Source organism: Sarcophilus harrisii, chromosome 1 (assembly GCF_902635505.1).
Source record: "Sarcophilus harrisii chromosome 1, mSarHar1.11, whole genome shotgun sequence".
NCBI lineage: Eukaryota > Metazoa > Chordata > Mammalia > Dasyuromorphia > Dasyuridae > Sarcophilus > Sarcophilus harrisii.
Window position 1 is genome coordinate 19,259,510 of NC_045426.1, and position 19,710 is coordinate 19,279,219.

The 19,710-nt window shown below is 54.4% G+C and overlaps 1 protein-coding gene across 11 annotated transcripts in view; it reads left to right on the forward strand.

The window, feature by feature from the left end:
* PXK (PX domain containing serine/threonine kinase like) overlaps window positions 1–19,710 on the forward strand; it is a 100,419-nt gene that overhangs the window by 32,272 nt on the left and 48,437 nt on the right. For 10 of the 11 annotated variants that reach the window (XM_031953308.1, XM_031953312.1, XM_031953316.1 and 7 more), the window contains exons 4-13: window positions 5,202–5,388; window positions 10,325–10,402; window positions 11,144–11,217; window positions 11,948–12,022; window positions 13,855–13,959; window positions 15,071–15,172; window positions 16,515–16,676; window positions 17,094–17,211; window positions 18,454–18,532; window positions 18,875–18,923. In XM_031953308.1, the coding sequence (XP_031809168.1) occupies window positions 5,202–5,388; window positions 10,325–10,402; window positions 11,144–11,217; window positions 11,948–12,022; window positions 13,855–13,959; window positions 15,071–15,172; window positions 16,515–16,676; window positions 17,094–17,211; window positions 18,454–18,532; window positions 18,875–18,923 (1,029 nt within the window). Of the gene's footprint in view, window positions 1–1,586; window positions 1,799–5,201; window positions 5,389–10,324; window positions 10,403–11,143; window positions 11,218–11,947; window positions 12,023–13,854; window positions 13,960–15,070; window positions 15,173–16,514; window positions 16,677–17,093; window positions 17,212–18,453; window positions 18,533–18,874; window positions 18,924–19,710 lie in introns of those variants that run through there. The other variant, XM_031953362.1, reaches the window with a different exon arrangement.

Sequence of the window (19,710 nt, forward strand, 5' to 3'; positions counted from 1 at the left end):
GACACCGCAGAGGCAGAGCTGGGGGGAGGCCTTTCTGGAGGCTTTTCCTTCTGGCTCAAAGGATTTATTGAAGACTAAGATGTGGCTCTGTGTGTGTGCTGGGGCTCACCATCCTCCCTCCAGGGGGTCACTATCCCCTCTCTAGGGCCTTTCCTCTTCTGAAGTGGGGCAGCCGCGTGAGCTCTCTGGGCTGGAGACCTGGGACTCAAGCCCCGGGAAGGGGGTGCCATTTCTCAGGAACCTCCTGCTCACCCCCTTTCTTTGGTGGATGTGTGGAAAGAAGTCATAGCGCGGCCCTCTTGGTGAGGATGAAATGGAGGCTTCCCCCCTTTGGGATCAGGATTGTGGGTCGATGTCTCCCAGTGAAGAGGAATGTGGAGCCGGGACAAGAAAGGCCCCGTCTGGCTGAAGGCTCCGTGGCTCGGATCGCTCGGCCTTCCTTGAATGGCAGATGGCCGGGAGAGTCGCCTTGGGGGGCCGGGGAGGGTTGCCAGAAATGCTGCCAGCCAGTGGAGTTGGCTCCCGGCCCTGCCGTTTCCTGCCTATCTTAGGTGAGTCATGATGACCTCTCTGTGCCTCAGTTTCCCTCCCTGTAAAATGCGGCTATGTGGCCCTGAGCTTCCTTCCCGCTCTAGGTCTAGGGCCATGCTCTCCTCAAAGTGTTGCTGCCCTTGGTCAGTGTGGGCCAAAGAGCCAAGCCGCTCGTTCAGAGAAACCTGGGAAGAAATGAGGGCCGGGGTCTGGGGGATGAGGAAGGATCTGGCTGAGGGCGGTTGGTGAGTCATTTTGCAGGAGCCTCTGGTTTTTCTGGAAGTGGCCAAAGGTGAGAAAGCCCCGGCCTTATGGGGGAGCCCCAGAGGAGGGGCCCGAGAAGGCTGGATGCAAAGGGGCGGTGGGGCTGCCCTCCCGGCGCCGTGGGGTTCCCTCTCCTGTACTGTCCTGGGCAGGGGTAGAGAGCGAGTCCCCAGGGAATCCCGGGGCTTTCCTATCAAAAGAGTGTCAAAAAGGGAAGTGGCTGGAGAAAGTCCCCAAAGAGAAGCGCTGGCTGTTTTTGGGATTGTGGAAGCTGGCTCAGGAGGAGCCGCGGGGTCTCTGCCAGCAAAACCAGCTTTTTTTCCATTTCGTCCTGGGGTCCTAAGCCTTGTGCTCTGCCTCGGACGAGCTTCGAGAAGCTGGGAGCGGGGTCCAAGGAGTGGAGACGTCTCCTGATTCTGACCTAAGAAAAGAACCGCCTGGCCCGGGAGGAGGCCAAAGTGCAGTTTTGTGGATATGCTGTTGCTTCTGTGGGAGGCGTTGTGATGCGCCCCATAGAAACAAGAAGCCTCGAGTTCAAATCCCGACACCGGCACTTTCTGGCTGAGTGACCCTTAACCTCTCTGCACCTCAGCTTCCTCATCTGTCAGGTGTGGGGGTAGACGAGGCCGGATCTAGCTGTGTGACCTCACACGTTGTTCCTGATGTGCACGCGGTGGAGGAAGCTCTCCAGGACCCTCCCCCACCCCATCCCCCCAGTCATGAGGGCGCCTGGTCTCCTCCCCACTTTTTTCTTTTTATTGTAAAGGGCGAGCTGGAGGGGAGCTGCTAGAGGGGGGCCAGGACATCCCGCCATCGTGACCCCCAGAGATCAGCTGCAGTTCCCGCTAACAGTCCAACGCATTGCAGCCCGGCATCTGCCAAGATTGGCGAGCTCTCCTTGGGTGAAAAGGGGAAAACCCGGAGCCCCCCAAGCCAGAAGCAGCGAGACCCTCCGAGAAATGCGGCTCTTCCCACCCTGCCCCGTCTCGAGCTCCCAGAGCAGGTGCCGCCTTCTCTTTCTTGTTGTGACTTAAATCGGCCAACGTTCAGTGAGCACAAACTCTGAAAAGAGGAACCCGCGTGAGAGCGGGAGCTCGAGTTGGGAGCTTTTACGGGTGTCTGAAAGTTACGGCCCTGCTCCTCTCTGCTTGCTTAGCTGCATTCTCGGTTGGACTTTTATTTTGTAGGCTTCATTGACTCTTTCCCTTCTTCCTTTTCTTCTTTATTTCTCTGTTTTTATCACTCTCACCATCCACAGTCTCCTCATGCTGCCCCTCCCCCCTCCACCTGCATCTTCAAATAAAATTCCCCCTTTGACCTTGCCCTCTGTGCCCCAGCCTCGAACATCGCAGAAAGCGGCCGGTGAGCCCCCGGAGCGGGGAGTTCCTCGGTCAGAAGGGCTCGGACTCGGGTTCGTCAGTCAGCAGGCGCTAGAGGCTGGGCCGTGGGCCAAGCGCCGGGGTAGAGAGAAAGGGGGAGCCCCCAGGGCAGTGGGGGGCCCACGCCCAGAGCTCCTGTGAACAAGTCACAGAGAACATCGAGGGAAAAGGATCAGCAGGAGGGGGAGGGCGGTGGGGAGGGAGCGGATTCCAGCTATGGGTGGGGGTGGGGAGAGCCAGGGAAAGTGCCCGGCACAGGGAAGTGGGGCGCCATGATGGAGGCTGGGGTCCTGGAGCATGGGGTCCAAAGGCTGGGGTGGGGCACCAGTTGAGGCTATAATGGACCCGGTCAGCTTGACTCAGGAGTGCCCTTGTGGAAGGGCTGGTGGGGGGGACCCGGGCCTGGCGGGGCCTGGACACGTAAGAGACTCCCAGCTGAGGGTGGCCCAGTGTGGGGGGGCTGGTTTGCCAAGAAGTCAAGAGCAGCATGGAAAGAACCAGAAGGCCCAGGGTTTGGGGGTTCACTGAGGGTGGACAGAATTTGGGGGCCCACTGAGGGTAGACCTTGGGTCTGGCTGTGGCTTCACTACCACCAGCTGCTCTGCTGGGTCTCCCAGCCGCCCTGGTCCCCCTGCCCTCCCGCTGGGCACCTTCTGCTGCCCCCTGCCCTCTGCAGCTTCCTTTGGGTGGGTCACAGGCTCCCCAAGGGCAGGAGCTGCCTTCCTTTTTCTTCCCTGTATCCCCAGCACTTGGCACAGGGCCTGGCACCCCACAGGTGCAGGGAAGCAAGGGCGGGGGGTTGAGAAAGACCCCCTGAGAGAAGCCCACTTTTGTGTGTGACAGAAAGGGCCCAGAGTGAAGCCAGCCTGCTTAGCAAGAGACTGCTCCGTGGAAGGAGACACGCCAGCCACGGGCCCCCATCTGTTCTGGCGCTGTTTAAATAACCGAGTTGTGCAAACAGAAGGTGGGGAGCTGGCGGCTGTGGCTGATGTCATGGCGGAGACCTGCCTGCGCCCGAGTGACCTGGACGTGTCTGCATGGCCCCCCACTGCCTTCCGCTGTCCTAGACCCTCCTGTGCTGGGGAGGCGGCCCCTGCCTGGCCAGCGCCTTGTTTTAGACTGACCACCTTCCTAGAAGGAGGCAGGAGGGAACCGTGCTACTCTCTGAAAGGGACGCTTCTCACTGAACTGCTTTCCTGGCTCGTTCTTCTGTAAGCTTCAAAAACTGTGAAGATTTGAGATCAGCCAAAATAGGAGAGACAGGCTTGGGGGGAGCTGGGAGCTGTAGGATTCCCTTTTAGGGAAGATTTTTTTTTTCAAAAAAGCAAAGCAGTACCTTGTGAACTCTAAGCAGTGATAAAAACCAATTAAACTTATATTTGTAGCTAGTTTAAGCATAAAAAACCTAATGGTGTTCACTTACTCCTCTTGTGTCCGGGTTTCTTTGTCCATCTCTGGGCATTTGGGGGGTAGAAACCTTTGGCATGTTGATAGTCTGGGTTGGACGGCTTCTCTGGCTGTTCTTTTCACTTCTCTCAGAAGTCCTTTCACATCTATCTGTCATCTATCTATCTATCTATCTTGCTGGGGCAGCTAGGGTTGAATGATTTTCCCAGGGTCACACAGCTAGGAAGTGTTTAGTGTCTAAGGTCACATTTGAATTCTGGTCCTCGTGATTTCAGAGCCGTGCTCTACCCACTGTGCCACCTAGCTGCCCCCACATTTATTTTTTTAATATATTTTATATATTTATATTTATTATATATTTATAAAATATATTTGATATATTTTATATTATAAATCAAATGTTTCAAGATGCAAAATTGGGGAAGAAAATTGTATGAAAAACTTTGAACTTCTGTTACAGTGATTAAGACTTTTGGGACAGTGTATATGTACGTGTGTGTAAGAGTGTATGTTTGTGAGTCTGGACACTGTGTGTCTGAGCTGCGGAAGGTCCTGCAGGCCTTGGCTTGGTCTGGTCAGCTGCAGCCAGACACACTGGCCTTAACTCCAATGCAGCCATGTTGCTTGGGCTCTTTTTAAGGACAAAGGACAGCTACCAAGTGACCACCCACCACTCTCATTGAGCTTAATGTGCTGCCTTTGTGTCCCCTTCTGTACAATTTATTTTCCTTCTGTTTCCTTAAAAACAAACAACCAACCAACAAACTTGGGAAGACTTGTATGAACTGAAGTGAGCAGAAGCAGGAGAACCATTACTTAGAACAACAGCTGTACTGGAAAAATAAAGACTCGGGGCTTGTGTTGGATGCAGCAATGGGCCATGATTGCAGAGCAGGCTCCCTACCTCCTGAGAGAGAGGGGAAGGACTCGGGGCAAAGACTGCCAAGTGCTGAGGGCAGAGGCTTGTTTTACTTGACTATAAGGGTTTGTTCTTTTTTCTATTTCAGTGATTTTTAGGAGGTAGAGCAGGGTAGAAGGGAAACAAGGTAGATTTTTTTTGTTCATTGAAAAAAATAAAATAAAATTTTAAATTGAGTTATTGGTGCTCTTCTATTTCTATTTTTCACATTCTATTACCTCAGTGTGCCTCAGCTTATTCTGTTGTTCCTTAATGTTAGATATTTTTACTGTATTCTGGATATTGGGATTTTGTGGTTGCAATTACAGAGAGTGCCGTCACCCATAACTTTGAATTAGATAGCTCTATTTAAAATATATATATATATATATATACAATTCTTAGGGATTTTCCCAATAATAGGTCAAAAGAGGTGACTATTGTATCAATAATAATGACCAGTCTTTATATAGCACTTCACAGGTTTTCAGAGCACTTTACAAAAGGAGGTAAAATCTCCACGATCCTAACTTTAAACTTAAAAATTTCCGGAGCACACGGTTATTGCAGGGGCACCTACAGTTCATCTGAGACCAACCACGAAGCTTAGTCTCTCTCCCATGGAAGGAAGGAGCTTGGCAATGTTAAGGCACCGAGTCGGTTACTTGGTCTTGTTCGTGGAAAAGGCCGGAGAGGTATTGATTATTTTGGTTTTTTTCAAGATTTCAGGTCTAAGCCTACCTCTTCCTCCCAAAAAGTTGATTGGCAACATGGATCGGGAGTTCATAGCTGAAAGACAGAAGGGCCTCCAGAACTATCTCAATGTCATCACCACAAATCACATCCTGTCCAACTGTGAACTGGTTAAGAAATTCTTAGACCCCAACAACTATTCTGCAAATTATACCGGTAAGTGAAACCAGCCACAACCTTTACGTGACAGTCACAGAGGAGACACTTTTATATATAGAAAGAGAGAGAAGGAGAGAGAGAAGGTGTCTGAGGGGAAAGAGCATGGGACTTTTCAATTATTCAATGTTTATTTCATTGAAGGAGGGTTGCTTTTCAGAAGGGGGTGGGCTGAGCACTTAGGGGAGTAGGATTTCCTTCCTTCTGACTCAGCACTCCCGATCCAGAAAGGGAAAATTGATTTCTGGAAACGCTGCTGCCTCCTGGCCTTGACTTTGGTCTGTGTGCTCTGGAACGTTGCTGCTTACCTCAGGGCCAGTTATGATCCGTTGATTTAATATCGGGTGCGTACGTCAGATTGCTCCTGCGTGCCGTAATGTGGACGGCCTCGTGGGTTGGTGGGACCCCCAGAATCCATTGTTCTGGGGACAGATCCTTCAAGGTGTGTCAGGATCACTTTTAGGCCATGTTGGGGCCTCTAAGCAGGACGTCAGGACCAAGGCTTCTTAAATGCTATGGTCTCCTTTGTGGCCTCTGTTATGTCTTTTGTTACATCCAATCACAGCAGAGCTGTGAATAATTCAGAATGGCAGCTGATTGAAACACATATGGCTAGCTTTGCGCTAGCCTCGCAGACTTGCATTTCAGAATATGGCCGTCCCTAGGAAAACTTGGGAAAAGGCCACAGGAAGCCCTTGGTTCCCCCTTTCTGCCCTGCCCTCGTCTCCTCGCTGAGATCATCTGTATCAAACACCAGCCTCAGGGAGCAGTCCTTTTTCATGTCCTGCCTGGAGCAGAGGCCCTGGTTAAACAGCCAGGTGTCAGCCAGCAAGTTTTGAAAGCTTCCTGAGCGTGGGAGTCTTGGAGGGATCCCCAAGATGAGATCCTAGAGAGCAATTGATAAAGGGAGCATCCCCTGGGCATTCTCTCCTCCTGGCCTGACCCACCCTCGCCCGTGGGGCACCGAGGGCCCTCCACAAGTGGCCTCCGGCCCAGTTTGGCCCAAGTCCCCCGGCCTGCCATAGGGAAACTTCTGTCTCCGGTAGCTCCCAGGCCCTGGGAGAGCAGAGGCTGCCGGCTTCCGTCCCGGTGTCCCTGATTCCTCTGCCTTGTGATCAGCAAAGGGGTGTGTCCCACTGACCCGGAATTCAAAACAGGATGGGTCGATCTGCTTATGTCAGTTCTGTGGTAAAGATGGGCTTTGACGAGCTGCGTCAGGAGTTCAATAAGTAATGGATCCTTGGACATTATTCCTGCACGACAGAGGACTGGGGTTTGTTCCTGTTTCACGGGCGGCACGTGGTCCGTCGCTGTATTATTGGGGGCTCAGGGAGAAGCCACACAGTGTGCCTGCCTCCTAGTCCTGGATGGGGCCAAATAAAATGGCATTTAGAAAAGGAGCAAAGTCAGTGTGGAAACCACGTGAGCCAAGTCTGCAGCTCTGGGGGGCTTCTCTTCATCAGTGGCTGGGGCTCAGCAGATGGGGCTCTGGCTGCAGAACCTGAGCTCGGATCTGGCCCCGAGCACTTGTGCTCCCAACGGGTCACTCCCCCTGGTCTGCCTCGGTTTCCTCAGCTCTAAAGTGGGGATCATGATGGCGCCTTCCTCCCAAGAGGGTTGTGAGGCTCAGAGGAGGCAGTGTCTGGACAGAGAGCTCCGCGCCGTGCCTGGCACATAGGAAGTGCATGATAAGTGTTGATTCCCTTCCCCCACTTAGCACAGCCGAGGAGACCGCCTGCAGAGCGGCAGCTCCATCCTGGGGTTTCCTAACGGCCCCATCAGGACACGTTCTGACCGGTAGAAGAGACGTTCGGCTCTCCCATTGCCTGTGTGACCTGACAGGAGGGAGCCCGTCCTCAGGGCCCCATGGGAGAGCCAGGCACCCGAGGCCGGAAGGAGTGGCTCCGGTTGGTTGGGGGCCCTGCAGGAGACGCAGCGCTCGGTTCGGGTCTGAGACTGGGGTTAGGGAAGTTGGGCGGCCTTTACCCATCACAGACATCCCACTGCGCACCTGCTCTCCTTCATTGCCTCGAGGCCTCCTCTCCCCCAGCAGAGGCAGGACCTCAGGGCCCAGGGGAAGGAGAAGGGCCGCTGACCACCCCGCCGACTCCTCCAGGGGCCGGAAGCCGCCATGTGGGCAACGCTGTCTGAGAACAAGAGTCTTTGTGAATCCAGTTCAGCTGCCGGGGAGTCAGCCCCCCTTGTCCCCTCCGCCATCAGTGGGGGGTTCGGCCCTCCCCGGCCCCCTGGGAGGGAGCCCTTCTGCACCCAGCCTTTTCTGGGAGACTCTGAGCCGTCTCAGAAGAAAGGTGGAGGATGCCTGGAAACATTTGAAAGTTGGCAAAGCCCTGGGCATCCATGTCCACAGGAGGCTTACTGCTGCCCTCGGAGGGAAGACTGACCGTCATACGCAGCTAACATTTGTCCTGCCTCCTGTCACTGTTTGCCCTGCAAAGAAACTGTCAGTGCAACCCCTTCCCCTGAGGGAGGCAAGAGAGAGGTCACAAAGGGTGTGACCCTTATCTGGGAGGACCCTGCCACTTGCCAGTCTCCTCAGCCGGGACATCCCCGTGCAGCTCCTCAGTGAAGAAGTCCTAGGACTGACCTTCTCAGATTCCAGGAAAGTCATCTGCCTTCTCCCTGTGCCCGGGGACATACTTGTCTCTCGCCCACAGGGATTTTGGCTTTGGGGAGGGCGGGAAGTTGATCTTGCTGGTTTCCTCGCCCTGTGGTTCCGGCCATGGAGAAAACGATAAGAAGGTTTCTCCTGTTTTCCGTCTTCATCAGAATTGGGAAATGGGGGGAGGGAGGGGAAGATGATAACGCTGGATTGCACAGAGCAGAAGTTAAGCCAGCAGCAGGAAATGGTCAGCCTGGCAAATATTTGGGGATTTTGTCTCCCCATGGGGCCCCCTCTTAGGGAACCCAGCTCTAGGGGAGGGCAGAAAGGCTGCAGGGTACTTGCACGCTCCCCTAAAAGACCGCCACAATCTGGACAGCCAGCTCAGCCCCTTAAGTCCTGCTCCACGGCTCTCCCCTGCCCAGGAGGTTGTGCCGGAGCCCAGGAGTGAGGTTCTCAGTCAGTAACCGGCTGTGCTCTGGGGCCCGTGCGCAGCCACCCCGGGGGCCCTTGGCAGAGGGATCCTTGAGTAATCCTTCCCTGAATTGAGATGAATCATTCACACATTCACAGTTATTTGAAAATAGCAGATGGTTTAAATTTAATCCGAGTATGGCAATACCAGAGCCATTTTGCACCGATATTAATTAGAGTGGGCGGAAGGTTTGGGGCTGTTTCTAGTGAAAGTTTATGCAGTTTCTGACTGTCGTTCTGAGTGGCAGAACTAATGGCGTAAATATTCATGGGACCAGAAGTGATCCCGGAGACCTCTCTCCCCATTCATCTCCTCACCTGCCGGGACAATGATCGCGCCCTTGTCAGCCCGCTCCATCTGCTCCCGGAGCTCCCAGAATGTGCCGCCGAGCTGGGGTCCTGCTCCTTGTCCAGGGGAGGGGAGGTCGACTCCGTTATCTGGGGGTCATTTCTGCTGTTTGAAGTTTTCCCTGGAATTTTGCTGATTCTGAGAGGGAAAATTCCATAGCGAATTTGAAAGGTTCCAGCCAACAGAACCTCCAGCTGGAGCCGGAAAGTCCCCGATCCTCCCAGGCCAGCCCTCATTGGTGCAAGAAAAGGAGTTGGAGCCAGGCAGGGAGAGACTTGCCAAGGTCATCCGGCCAGGAGTCAGCGGCAGCGGAATTTGAACTCTGGAGCCGTGGCTCTTTCCACTGTCATTCTACCCTGGAATGGATGATGGGGGGAACTGAACTTGTTTTATTCCCCCAGAATACAAAGGTGCGGCAGTTTCTTCTCCTTGTTCTGGGGAAGGGGGGAAGGCTCCACCAGAAGCAGCCAGGAGGCAGCCGTTTTGAGGACTTCCTCCCACCTCTCCTTCCCCTCTTTTTGAGGCTGCGGGGTTTTCAGTGACCCCTTCTGTGGCACCAAAAGCCGTGGGTCCCCCGGAACCGAGGTGGGCCTCTTGTGCATGTAGCTGGGAGTTGGGCATCCTGGTTCTGGCTAGGGGAGCCCGCTCCAGGCCTGGGAGTCGGGCTTCCATTGGGGCAGCTGGTGAGGGGCTTGTGGAGAGATAGCTGTGGAACGTTTTAGAGAGGAGGTGATGCCCTCGGGGGCTGGCAGTGCCCTTTTCCGTAGGGCTTGTAGCTCAAGGGCCTTCTCTCCCATTCTCCACCACCACTGCCCAAGTCGGCTCCTCCAGCCCAGGAACAACCACATCACTGTCCCGCTGAACAGTGCCCGCTGCATGTAGGAGCAAACTTCCACCCTGGCATCTACGGCCCCCTGTAGGACAAGGCCTGTCACAGTCCTTTGTGAACCTCCTCACAAACCTCCCTGGATTCCCCTAAGCCATCTCTCCCTCACATCCTGGAATGTCCTTATCTCTTCCTTCAAGGCTCAGTTCAGACGCTGCCTCCTCTGTGAAGCCTTCCCTGATTCCCCTCCCTACTGTGTGAATCCTCTGCCTGTATAATAGGCCTGTTTCCCATGTCGCCCAGGCCAGCTCTTCTTGCATTTCATTGCTGGAAGACCTTAAACTCCATACTAGCAGTGCCAGAGTCTCATTTGTAGGCGGGGTTCCTCTGGCCCAGGCAAGAGGCAGCGGGCTGTTGTGGGAGGAGTCTGGGGAGGGGCTTGCGTTCTGTCTTGCCCAGTTCCCGTGTATGACCCGGCACACGTGAGCCTCAGTTTCCCCTTCTCAGCGTAGGGACAGTGATAGGGACACTTGCATTCTCCTGTTTACTGATGGGGGTCTTTGAATGGGAAGAGACCCTGCGAGCTTAAAATGAAAATGAATGCGAGAAGACCCGCGTTTGTGTTGCGGGACCCGTTTCCCTAATGGCCTTTACGATCTCTTTGCAGAAATTGCCTTGCAGCAGGTTTCGATGTTCTTTCGATCCGAGCCAAAGTGGGAGGTGGTGGAGCCATTGAAAGACATAGGTGAGAAGCACTGGGGCGGGCAGCTTCCTTGAGCAGCTTCCTCAAGCCTCTTCTCGGAGTAGTGCTGCTAATAAGGGCACCAGATAAAATCCACAGGAATATAAAGGGAGCCAGTTGCCTTATATTTGAATAATATTCTCATAATTTTAATGAATCAAAATATATCCAGTCACCTTCAAATATCCAATTAAAAAAATTTATTAAAACTTTTTATTGACAGAACAGGTGCATAGGTAATTTTTCAGCACTGACCCTTTCAAAGCCTTCTCTTCCATCTTTTCCCCTCCTTCCCCCCAACTCCTCCCGTAGATGGCAGGTAGTCCCACATATGTTAAATATACTAAAGTATATGTTAAACACAATATATGTAGACATATCCATACAGATATCTTGCTGCACAAGAAAAATCCAATTTAAAAATCCTTAGTTCACATCTCACAAATCCAAGGCTCTGCCCTAGCCCTGCTCTCCAGTGGGACTGCCAGTCGAGGGCACACTCCCAGAAGGCCTCCAGCCAGAGCTCTTTGTTCTTTGACCTTCACAGAGCCTCTGGAACCACACTGAGATGGAGAAATCGCTCTAAGACTGAAGGTCTTCTCTTCAAAACAAAAATTAATAAGGAAATAAAATCAGCATTAATTTGTACCAAAAAAATACTGGATTGTTATTGTTTTGATCATGTGTCTGCTTTTTTCTCTTGGAAAAAGCTCCTTATTAATGATTGCTCTGCTCTTGAGCCAGGTTGGAGGATCCGGAAGAGGTATTTCCTAATGAAGATCAAGAACCAGCCAAAGGAGCGCCTGGTGCTGAGCTGGGTACGTGGGGTCGCTCTCGGCTGTTCCTGGGTCTTTGAGAAGGACGGGTTCTTTCTGACGCTCCCCTGGGATGGCATCTTGCCCTTGGAAATGATGCCTTCTCTCTCTGGGCCTTCTCAGCCCCTCGATTAGTGTATTTACGAATCATTCCAGGTCATCTTCGTTTGATTTGGAGGCAAAATGGGTTTTCTACAAGTGACATTTCGAAACCCTGCCTCGGACCCTTGACCCATGTGGTTCCCTGGAGGTTTCAGAACCCAGACCTCAAAGGTTGTCTCACCCAGCTTGTTCCTTTTACCAGTGAGGCCCCAAGGAGAGAAAGGGCAGCTCCAAGGTCTCACACTCTCCCCACTGGACTTTTGCACTAAGTAGCCACGTACCTGCAGACAGCACCTGCCTCCAGGGGGAGGGGGAGGTGTGTGAGGATCAAAGGAGATGATCCGGCAGGTTCCCAAAGCCTCCCAGCCTTCCCTGCCATGAGGGGGGGGTGGCCTGAGGAGGAGGAGCAGTGGGCATTTGCTTCGGCCAGCTCCCGGTGGTCTGAAAGGGCAGGGGGAGCCCAGGTGACTTTCCCAGGGTTGTTGTTTTGAGGATCATTTCCTGGAGAAGATGCTGGAAGGCTAAACATCGCCCTGCCCTGCGGTTCTTGGCTTCTGTGAACACCATGAAAGCTGGTTCCCAGTGAGGACCCTGGAAGCCTCCGACATCTCCGTGTTTTCTGTCCCTCTAGGCTGACCTTGGCCCTGACAAGTACCTCTCAGATAAGGACTTTCAGTGGATAGTCAAACTCCTTCCTTCCTGTTTGGTGAGTAGTTCTCTGACTCCTGGGCCTGGCATTAGTGGGACCCTCAGACCTTGCACTCCCCTCTGAGCTGAGCTCAGGCAGCCCGGAAGGGCAGTAGATCTGGAAGCCTTTGAATTAAAACCTGGGCCTCTGTGCCCGAGCCAGAGCCAACACCAGCGCCAGGCAGATAGAGCCTCTCCCCGTGCCCTTTCTCTTTAAGCAAACACTGGCCTGCCACTGATGGGTCTGAGTGCAGGGCCGGCCCCCCCCTTCTTGGCCCCCGATGGAGACAAGTGGCAGGTGGGGGCAGAGAGACCCCCTTCTGCTTCCTCAGAGGTCTCCTGTCCCTGAGGGGGGCGGTCGTGGTACCCTGGGAGGAAGCCGGTTCTCAGGGGCACCTTTCCGAGGCGGCTTTAACAAAAGCGCAGAAGTCGGGGCCTTGTCTGGCGCCCAAGGTGGCCCTGCCGGCCTCCCCATTGGCGGCTCGCCGCCTAAAGCGGCCTCCTGAGTCACTGCCCGCAGGTCCATTGCTGTGCCCGGCTGCTGCTTGAGTGCCTGGGAGGGGCTCGGTTAGACATTCCCGGTGTCGGTGGGTCAGGGAGCCACACAGGGCTCTGTGCTTGGTGCCTCCTGCTGCCCGGGGAGTGGGTCGGATGGGCTGGATTGGCTCCCGGCCTTCACGCATCCCATGACACAGGGGCCGACAAATGGAGGAGCTGTCCAACCTGAGCAGGGGACAGGTTCTAGCAAACTGTCACCCAGTTCTGGCTAAAAAGCAAATAAAGAAGCTTTACTTCAGCTAGAAGCCATGGAAGGGGCGGAGCGATGGAGTGACCGGGTTCCTCTGGAAGCCAAGCGACGCCCCCCCCAGCTGGGGGGTGGGGCAGGTGGCCACGAAGGCCTTGCTAAGGCGGCCCTGCTAAGGCGGCCCTGCCTCGGGCCTTGAGCGGAGCAGCCCGGCATTGCCCTGGGAGGGGACAGGGCTGTGGGCATCATCTGCCGGCCAGACAGAGGCCATTTTCCCCATGGAGCGCATCACCCTGACTGGGGGAGGGGAGCTGGGGGACGGGGGTCCCTCTGCCTTTGGTTCCTTGTACAAACCTTAAACTCCCAGCGCTGCCTCCTTTCCCCTCCACGCCTCCCCGAAGCAGCCACAGCTCAGAATTGCATCCTTAGAGAGGGCTGGGGCTTGTGGGACTGGAGCCTGTGTTCCCTTCTCCCCTCGTTGTGGCTCCAGGGCCCCCTAACTCTGGGGACCGCCCCCTCACTGCTGGCTCCCCCTACCTGCCCCCTCTAGCCTCACCATCCCCGTGGGCACAGTGCCAGTGGGGCTGCCTCCAAGGGAAAGGGCCCAGAGCCGTCCGAGGGCTGGCCCGAGGGAGCCGGCCCCTGAGCCAGAGGTGGGGCCTGAGCCTGCTCTGCTTCCTCTGAGGCCGGGGCCGGGTGGGGCGGCCCAGGAGCCGAGCAGGACCCGGCTGCTCTTTGTTGTCCGAGTGTTCCTGGAAAAGCAGGTTCCCCCATCTACTGAGGGAAAGCCTCCCAAGGACCTGCCTGAGTAGTCTCCCCAGCCTGGCGTACAGGAGGCGCTTAATAAGTGCCCGTTGAGTTGACTCTGTTCCTCTTTCCTGCACACGGCAGCTGTCAGGGAAAGGATGTTCCTTAGGAGGAAGCCATAAAACCGGGCTTGGGTTGGGTGGGGTTGCAGAAGCCCCCGAGGTCAGGGGGCGGTTTGTCTTGGCACCTGCCTCCAGGGGGCGCTGGGGGCTGCTTGGGGCTGGTGTCCTCGAGCACCCGCCTGGATGGAGATGGGAGGGCCCCTGTCCACCCCTGACGCCTGCGCTTTGTCTCGACAGCACCCGCACATCTACCGGGTCCCCTTTGCCACGGCCAGCGAGTCCTCTGCTTTGGTCATCCGGGCCTTTAACGAGAAGGGGACGCTGAAGGACCTCATCTACAAGGTACTGGGCCGGGAGCGGCGCGGGGCCCCAAGACTAGGGGGCAGCCGCTGGCGGTGGGGGGAACCTAGGAGCACAGAAGGGGCGGAGGCAGGGAGAGCCCTCTGTGAACCCCAGAAGGAGCTGTCGGGCGCTGCTGCAGCTAACCCAGACCGGCGCCTGGGCGTGGGGGCCCAGAGTGCTTCCTTCCCGCTTTGGCCCTCGGCCCTTCCCTGCCCTGCCGCGGCTCCCCGGCACAGGGAAATGGCCGTACCTGAGGTGACCAGCCCTCACCAGGAGGGGCCACAGACAGCAAGGCCCCACAGGCCGCGGCCTTAGACCCGCCTCCCTCCTGATTGCAGCCCGCCCCGCTGCCTGGGAGAGGCTCAGATCCTCTGCTCTCGGCCTTGTCTCAGCCTCTCCTGAGGCTTTAAACAAGTAACAAAATAACTGTTCTTATGACAAGTGCAACATGGGCCAAGGTAGCCAGCAGTGGAGCCCAACATGGCGGAAGCTTCAGCCCTGCTCCCCTGGTTGGGGCTGCCTTCCTCTTACTAGGTGAAGGAGAGGAAAATGAACATCACGCCCCACTCCTAGAGAAAAACCTAATAAACCAACGCTCACCCCAAAAGTCTGTCTAGCATCTGCTCTCAGATGCTGAATAGTTGCCAGCCTCTGTGTGAGGTGTGTGCGTGAGAGAGAGAGAAAGGGAGAGAGCAAGAGAAAAAGAGACAGAGAGAGAGAAAAGGGAGAGAGCGAGACAGACAGACAGAGGGTGGCAGCGGATCTGGCTTTTTTACTCTGTGCACCCCCAGAGTCCAGACCGGGCTCGCTGTCTCCCTCTTTGCCATTTCCAGCATTGCCCCATTAAGTAAAGAATCAGTTGGCCACAACTGGACCCTGCTTCTCCAGCCGCCCCGTATCCCTGGGGTCCTGGCCCTACCAGACAGGACCAGTGGCCACGGGTCTCCCTTCCGTGGCCCCCTGGGAGCCCTGTGATGCTCTCTGGTGCCCTTTGCTCTCAGAGAAGTTGCCATTTCCCAGCAGGCCTCCGTCTTTGGCCTTACTCTGGCCGTCATTTGCGCCTCCCACTTCAGGGGGTGAGCTGGTGTCTCTTGTTTGGTCTTTTTCAAAGGCAAAGCCAAAAGACCCGTTCCTCAAGAAATATTGCAATCCCAAGAAGACTCAGGGCCTTGAGCTCCAGCAGATAAAGGCTTTTGGGCGGCAGATCCTGGAGGTGAGCAGTGTTTGCTTTTTGCTTCAAACAGTGAATTTGATTAATTTAAAATTTTGTAAACTTGCTTAACAGTCTCATTGCTTACATGGGGATGATTTGTAGCTGCTGACTTTTCAGAAACTCAGTACGTGGGTATCAATGGACGGCCGTGATTTTGGACTTTTCTCTAATGGACTTTTATCCCTGAAATAAAATTCTTCATTTCCCATAATCTTAAGGCTCTTGTACATTAATGTAAAGAAGTTGCAAAAAATATTAGCTTCTTCCTCCTGCCACATAGGGGGGTTCTCCAGGGCCTGGCTGAACTTGACTATCAGCCTTGTCTGAAATTTTCGAAATAGATCAAAGATGATTGGCTTTTTCATGAATATGGATCTCCATAGAGGCCCTTTTGATAATTGGATATGGATCTTCCTGTGTACAACCTGCCTAAAAATTATTCTCTCCCTCCCCTGTTTTAGATTCTTTGGAGAATATTGAGATTTTTAGCTTATTTTGGATGAAAAGGATGCAAAAGAAACCCCCAAAAAGCAGTGGGGAGTACCTCATGTCTGCATTTGACTCTGCTAATCCCACAAAGAAGCACCTCTTCTTCCTTATTCTTTGTCCATTAGACAACTTAGCCCTTTCCTTCATTTAAGAATGCATTGTTGGGGCAGCTAGGTGGTGCAGTGGGTAGAGCACCAGCCTTGAAGTCAGGAGGACCTGAGTTCAAATCTGGTCTCAGATACTTAACACTTCCTAGTTGTGACTCTGAGCAAGTCACTTGACCCTGACTGTCTCAGTAAAAAACAAAAAAGAATTCATTGTCATTTCTCTAAAAGAAAACTGACAAAGATGGTGCTGGTTTTGTTCTTCCCAGTACCTGTTTGATTTTGGTTTCAAAATGTATTGACTTTTTTTTTTTTTCAAAACATGCACGGATCATTTTTCCACAGTGACCCTTGCCCAGTCTTGGGTTCAGACTTTCCCCTCCTTCCCCCACCCCCTCCCCTAGATGGCGGGCAATCCCATATATGTCAGTATTGTCTTTTAAAATCTCTTGTGATTTTCTTTCTGCCTCTTATTTCACATTCAGTTATTTCTGTTTTATTTTCCCCTCCTTCAATAAACGTTCCCGTGTAATAACAACAACAGCGATTTAAGTTGACTTTAAATCAACCTTTCCCGACATCCTCCAAATGAGAATTTGTCCAGGATGGTGAGGGTCCCTATGACCATTAATTAGGGGAGGGGCAACGGAGGGACAGATTATAGATGCGTGTAAAGTAATTGCAGCTACATAAAGACGCTTTCTGCAATGAGATGCCCTCCGGCCCTCTTTGTGTCTTGGATGATTTAGGCATTGAAGTTCCTCCACGAAAAGGGCTTTCCTTATGGACACCTTCACTCCTCCAACGTGATGCTGGAGGGAGACACGTGCCAGCTGCTGGATCTCGAGAACTCCTTGCTGGGGCTCCCTTCCTTCTACCGAGCCTACTTCTCACAGTTTAGGAAAATTAACGTAAGTGGCCGACGCAGCCAGAGGGGGAGGGGTTGTCAGAGTGAGACCGTGTGTCCTTGGGACAGTGAAGGGCCCGGGACTGGGGGGGGTGGGGGGGTGGGGGGCTTGGAGGAGACCCGACTGGACTTGGGGTCTGGCCTTTCCTCCACGGGAGACTGGGGGCTTTGCTCACTCCCCAAAGCTCCTTTCCAGGGCTGACTCCGGCTGACTCCAGGGCCTCCCTTCTCCCCAAGGGAAGCTCTCAGCAGAGCAGCCCAGACTGTCCCAGCGAGCCCCTTTCTCTGACTGTGCCTACCTGGCACCACCTGCTGGTGTGACTCACCCCGGGTGGAACCTGAGGGTGGAGGCCGCGGGCATCTTGGGACCGAGGCGCATTCCTCCAGCCTGAATGGGCGGCTCTGCCTTGTTTCTCCACAGACGTTAGAGAGCGTGGACGTCCACTGCTTCGGACATTTACTTTATGAAATGACCTATGGCCGGCCCCCAGACTTGGTGCCAGTGGACACGTTCCCGCCTGCTCCATCTGACACTGTGGGTCAGTACGCTCCCGGATCGGTCTTTCCTGTCCCCCCCACCTCCCCCATTCTCGCCCTTATGCTTCTTTCTCACAGTCCAAGGAAAGGGGAGTTAGTGTCTTCTTGATCCCCAGCTGAGACACATTAAACATTTATAGTCTTTCAGCTGCCTTGAAATGGTGCAGGAAAAGGCCATGCTCTGCTAATACACTTGTGCCACGGCCTGAAATAGGGCCAGAGTTTGGGGGAGAAAGCTGCTGCAATGACAGGGTAGTTTCTGGGCATCAGAGAGGGTCCCCGGGCACATCCTCACAGCAGCCAGGCAAGTAGGAAAGAGGCAGACCCTGGCTTCTGATGCCGGCCCTTCCCCCTTCGGGCCCTCAGTCTCCTCATCTGCAAGATGGGGACGCTTGGCCATCTGGCACCTGTGATGTGCTCCCCTCTGCACAGACAGAAGTGAAACCGTCCCTGCCTTGATGAGCAACGGGAGACACACCCACCCACCTATCTACCCATCACCATCTCTTTTCCTTTGTGTCTGCCTCTATTAATCTTTTCTGTCTCTCTGTGTGTGTCTGTCTCTTTTCTCTCTGACTCTCTCTCTGAAAGATAAAATAAAATGGCTTGGGAGGAGATAGGGACAGCCAGGGCTAGCAGAGGAGGTGGAGCTTGAGCCAACCCCTGAAACACCCCAGAACTTCTCAGAGGTGGCGCTGGGGGGGGGGGGGGGCATGCTGAGGGGGGCATCCTGGCCAGGGGGACAGTCTTGCTTGGAGCGCCATTCCCCACCCCCACCCACCCCCGGGGTTGCCAGCATTATGATGGCCCTGTTCTCTCAGGCCCATGTGGCTGATGGTTACCAGGACAGGAATACAGCCCCAGCTCCAGATGATGAGAAGCGCTTTGGAAGCCTTAAAGTAGATGGCGTCGCTCTTGCCATCTCGGGCTTCTGGCCGGGCTGTTGTCTTCCCCTTTTCCTTGTGGGGCTGGGCCCTGTCTGGGAGGGAAGGCCCCACGCCGACAGGACCCAGCTTCCCGAAGCTTTGGAAGGCCAGCCCGGGATCCTGTTTGCTTCTGCTTGTGAGAGAAGGGCCCCTCCCCACAGCGGGCTCAGTGTGACGTCCCCATACCCTGATTTCTGCCCCAGCTGGGGGCGGCCAGCGCTGCTCTCCCCCTCGCACACGTGGGATGGGTCGGCCGGCAGAGGCTTGTCTTGGGGCGCCGGGGCCCCTGGGTAACCAGGAATGTCTCTCTCTCTGCAGTGGCTGTGCTAGAAGTCCTGCTGTCTCAGGAAGCCTGTAAGAACGGCATGCCCACCATCTCCCGCCTCTTACAGATGCCGTAAGTCCAGAGGGGACTGTGGGGAGGAGTGGGGGTCAGGGCATCCTCAGCTGACAAGAGGCTGCTCAATGGCTGCCTGCCCCTTCCTCCCCCGTGAAGGAATTCTCCCAAGAGAAGATAAGAAATGCTCTTAAGAGCATCTGTAGCTAAGGGTATGATACCCTATGTGGAGGGGGGGAGAGAGGGAGAAAGGAAGGAAGGCAGGGAGGGAGGATTCCCAGTATCAACTAAATCACAAGCACAGAGCAAAGGAGAAAAGATCTGAGGTTCCCATGAATGACCTCATCTTCTTGGTTGTGAATGAATAACTGGATTTAAAATCTTTTTTTTTTGTTTCTGCAGATTGTTCAGTGATGTTTTAGTAACCAGTTCAGAGAAGCCACAGTTTAAGGTAAAGTGGGCCTGTGTGATCTGGTCACAAGGGGCTCGTTGAGGGCCTGACAGCTCCGTGGGGCCAAAAAAGAGAAAGTGGAGGAGCTGAATGGGACTCGAGGGGGCTCTACATTAGGAGACTCATTCCACACAGCATCTTTTTTCTCCAGTGGATTGTTAATTCTCTACCTCAGCCACCCCATTATTTCTTAGGGGCGTTTGTGGCCTTGCTTTCCCCATGTTTTCTCCTCCCCTCCTCCTGGCTCCTCCATCACCGCTGCAAGTGGCCTCACTCCTCCTGACCAAAATCTGTATGTTTTGAGCAAGAGGCATCAAGCCAAGTTAACTGGCCTTGGAGTCTGGTTCTCTGATGCTGAGCTTGGGCTGGAGGAGCTCTGAGGTCTCCCAAACTGCTCTGCTCGGTTTGCTCTCCAAGGAGGAGCTGAGACGCCTAGCTCCAGGTAGTTTGGAGGATCCTGGGCAGAAAACTCGCTGCTCACTGTAGGAGGAACGGGGCCAAGGCTGCTTCCTTCCTGCGCCACTTAGCCCTGGGTGACTTTGAGCAGGTTTGCTCCCTGCGAGATCCCTGCCAGCACAGCCGCCCTGAGCCCGGATGTGTCTCGCTTTACCTGCTCTCTGTGAAAGGGTCGGGCAGCCGAGCACACTGAGTGCCAGGGCTAGCTGGGCCGGATCAGCCGTTGGCAACGTCTTCCTTATCTTGTTTCCGGTGCTGTTTTGTTTCCAGCCAACAAATGCTCCTAGAAGGAAAAAACGGGCACGGGAAATGGACTCACCTCGTGTCTGAT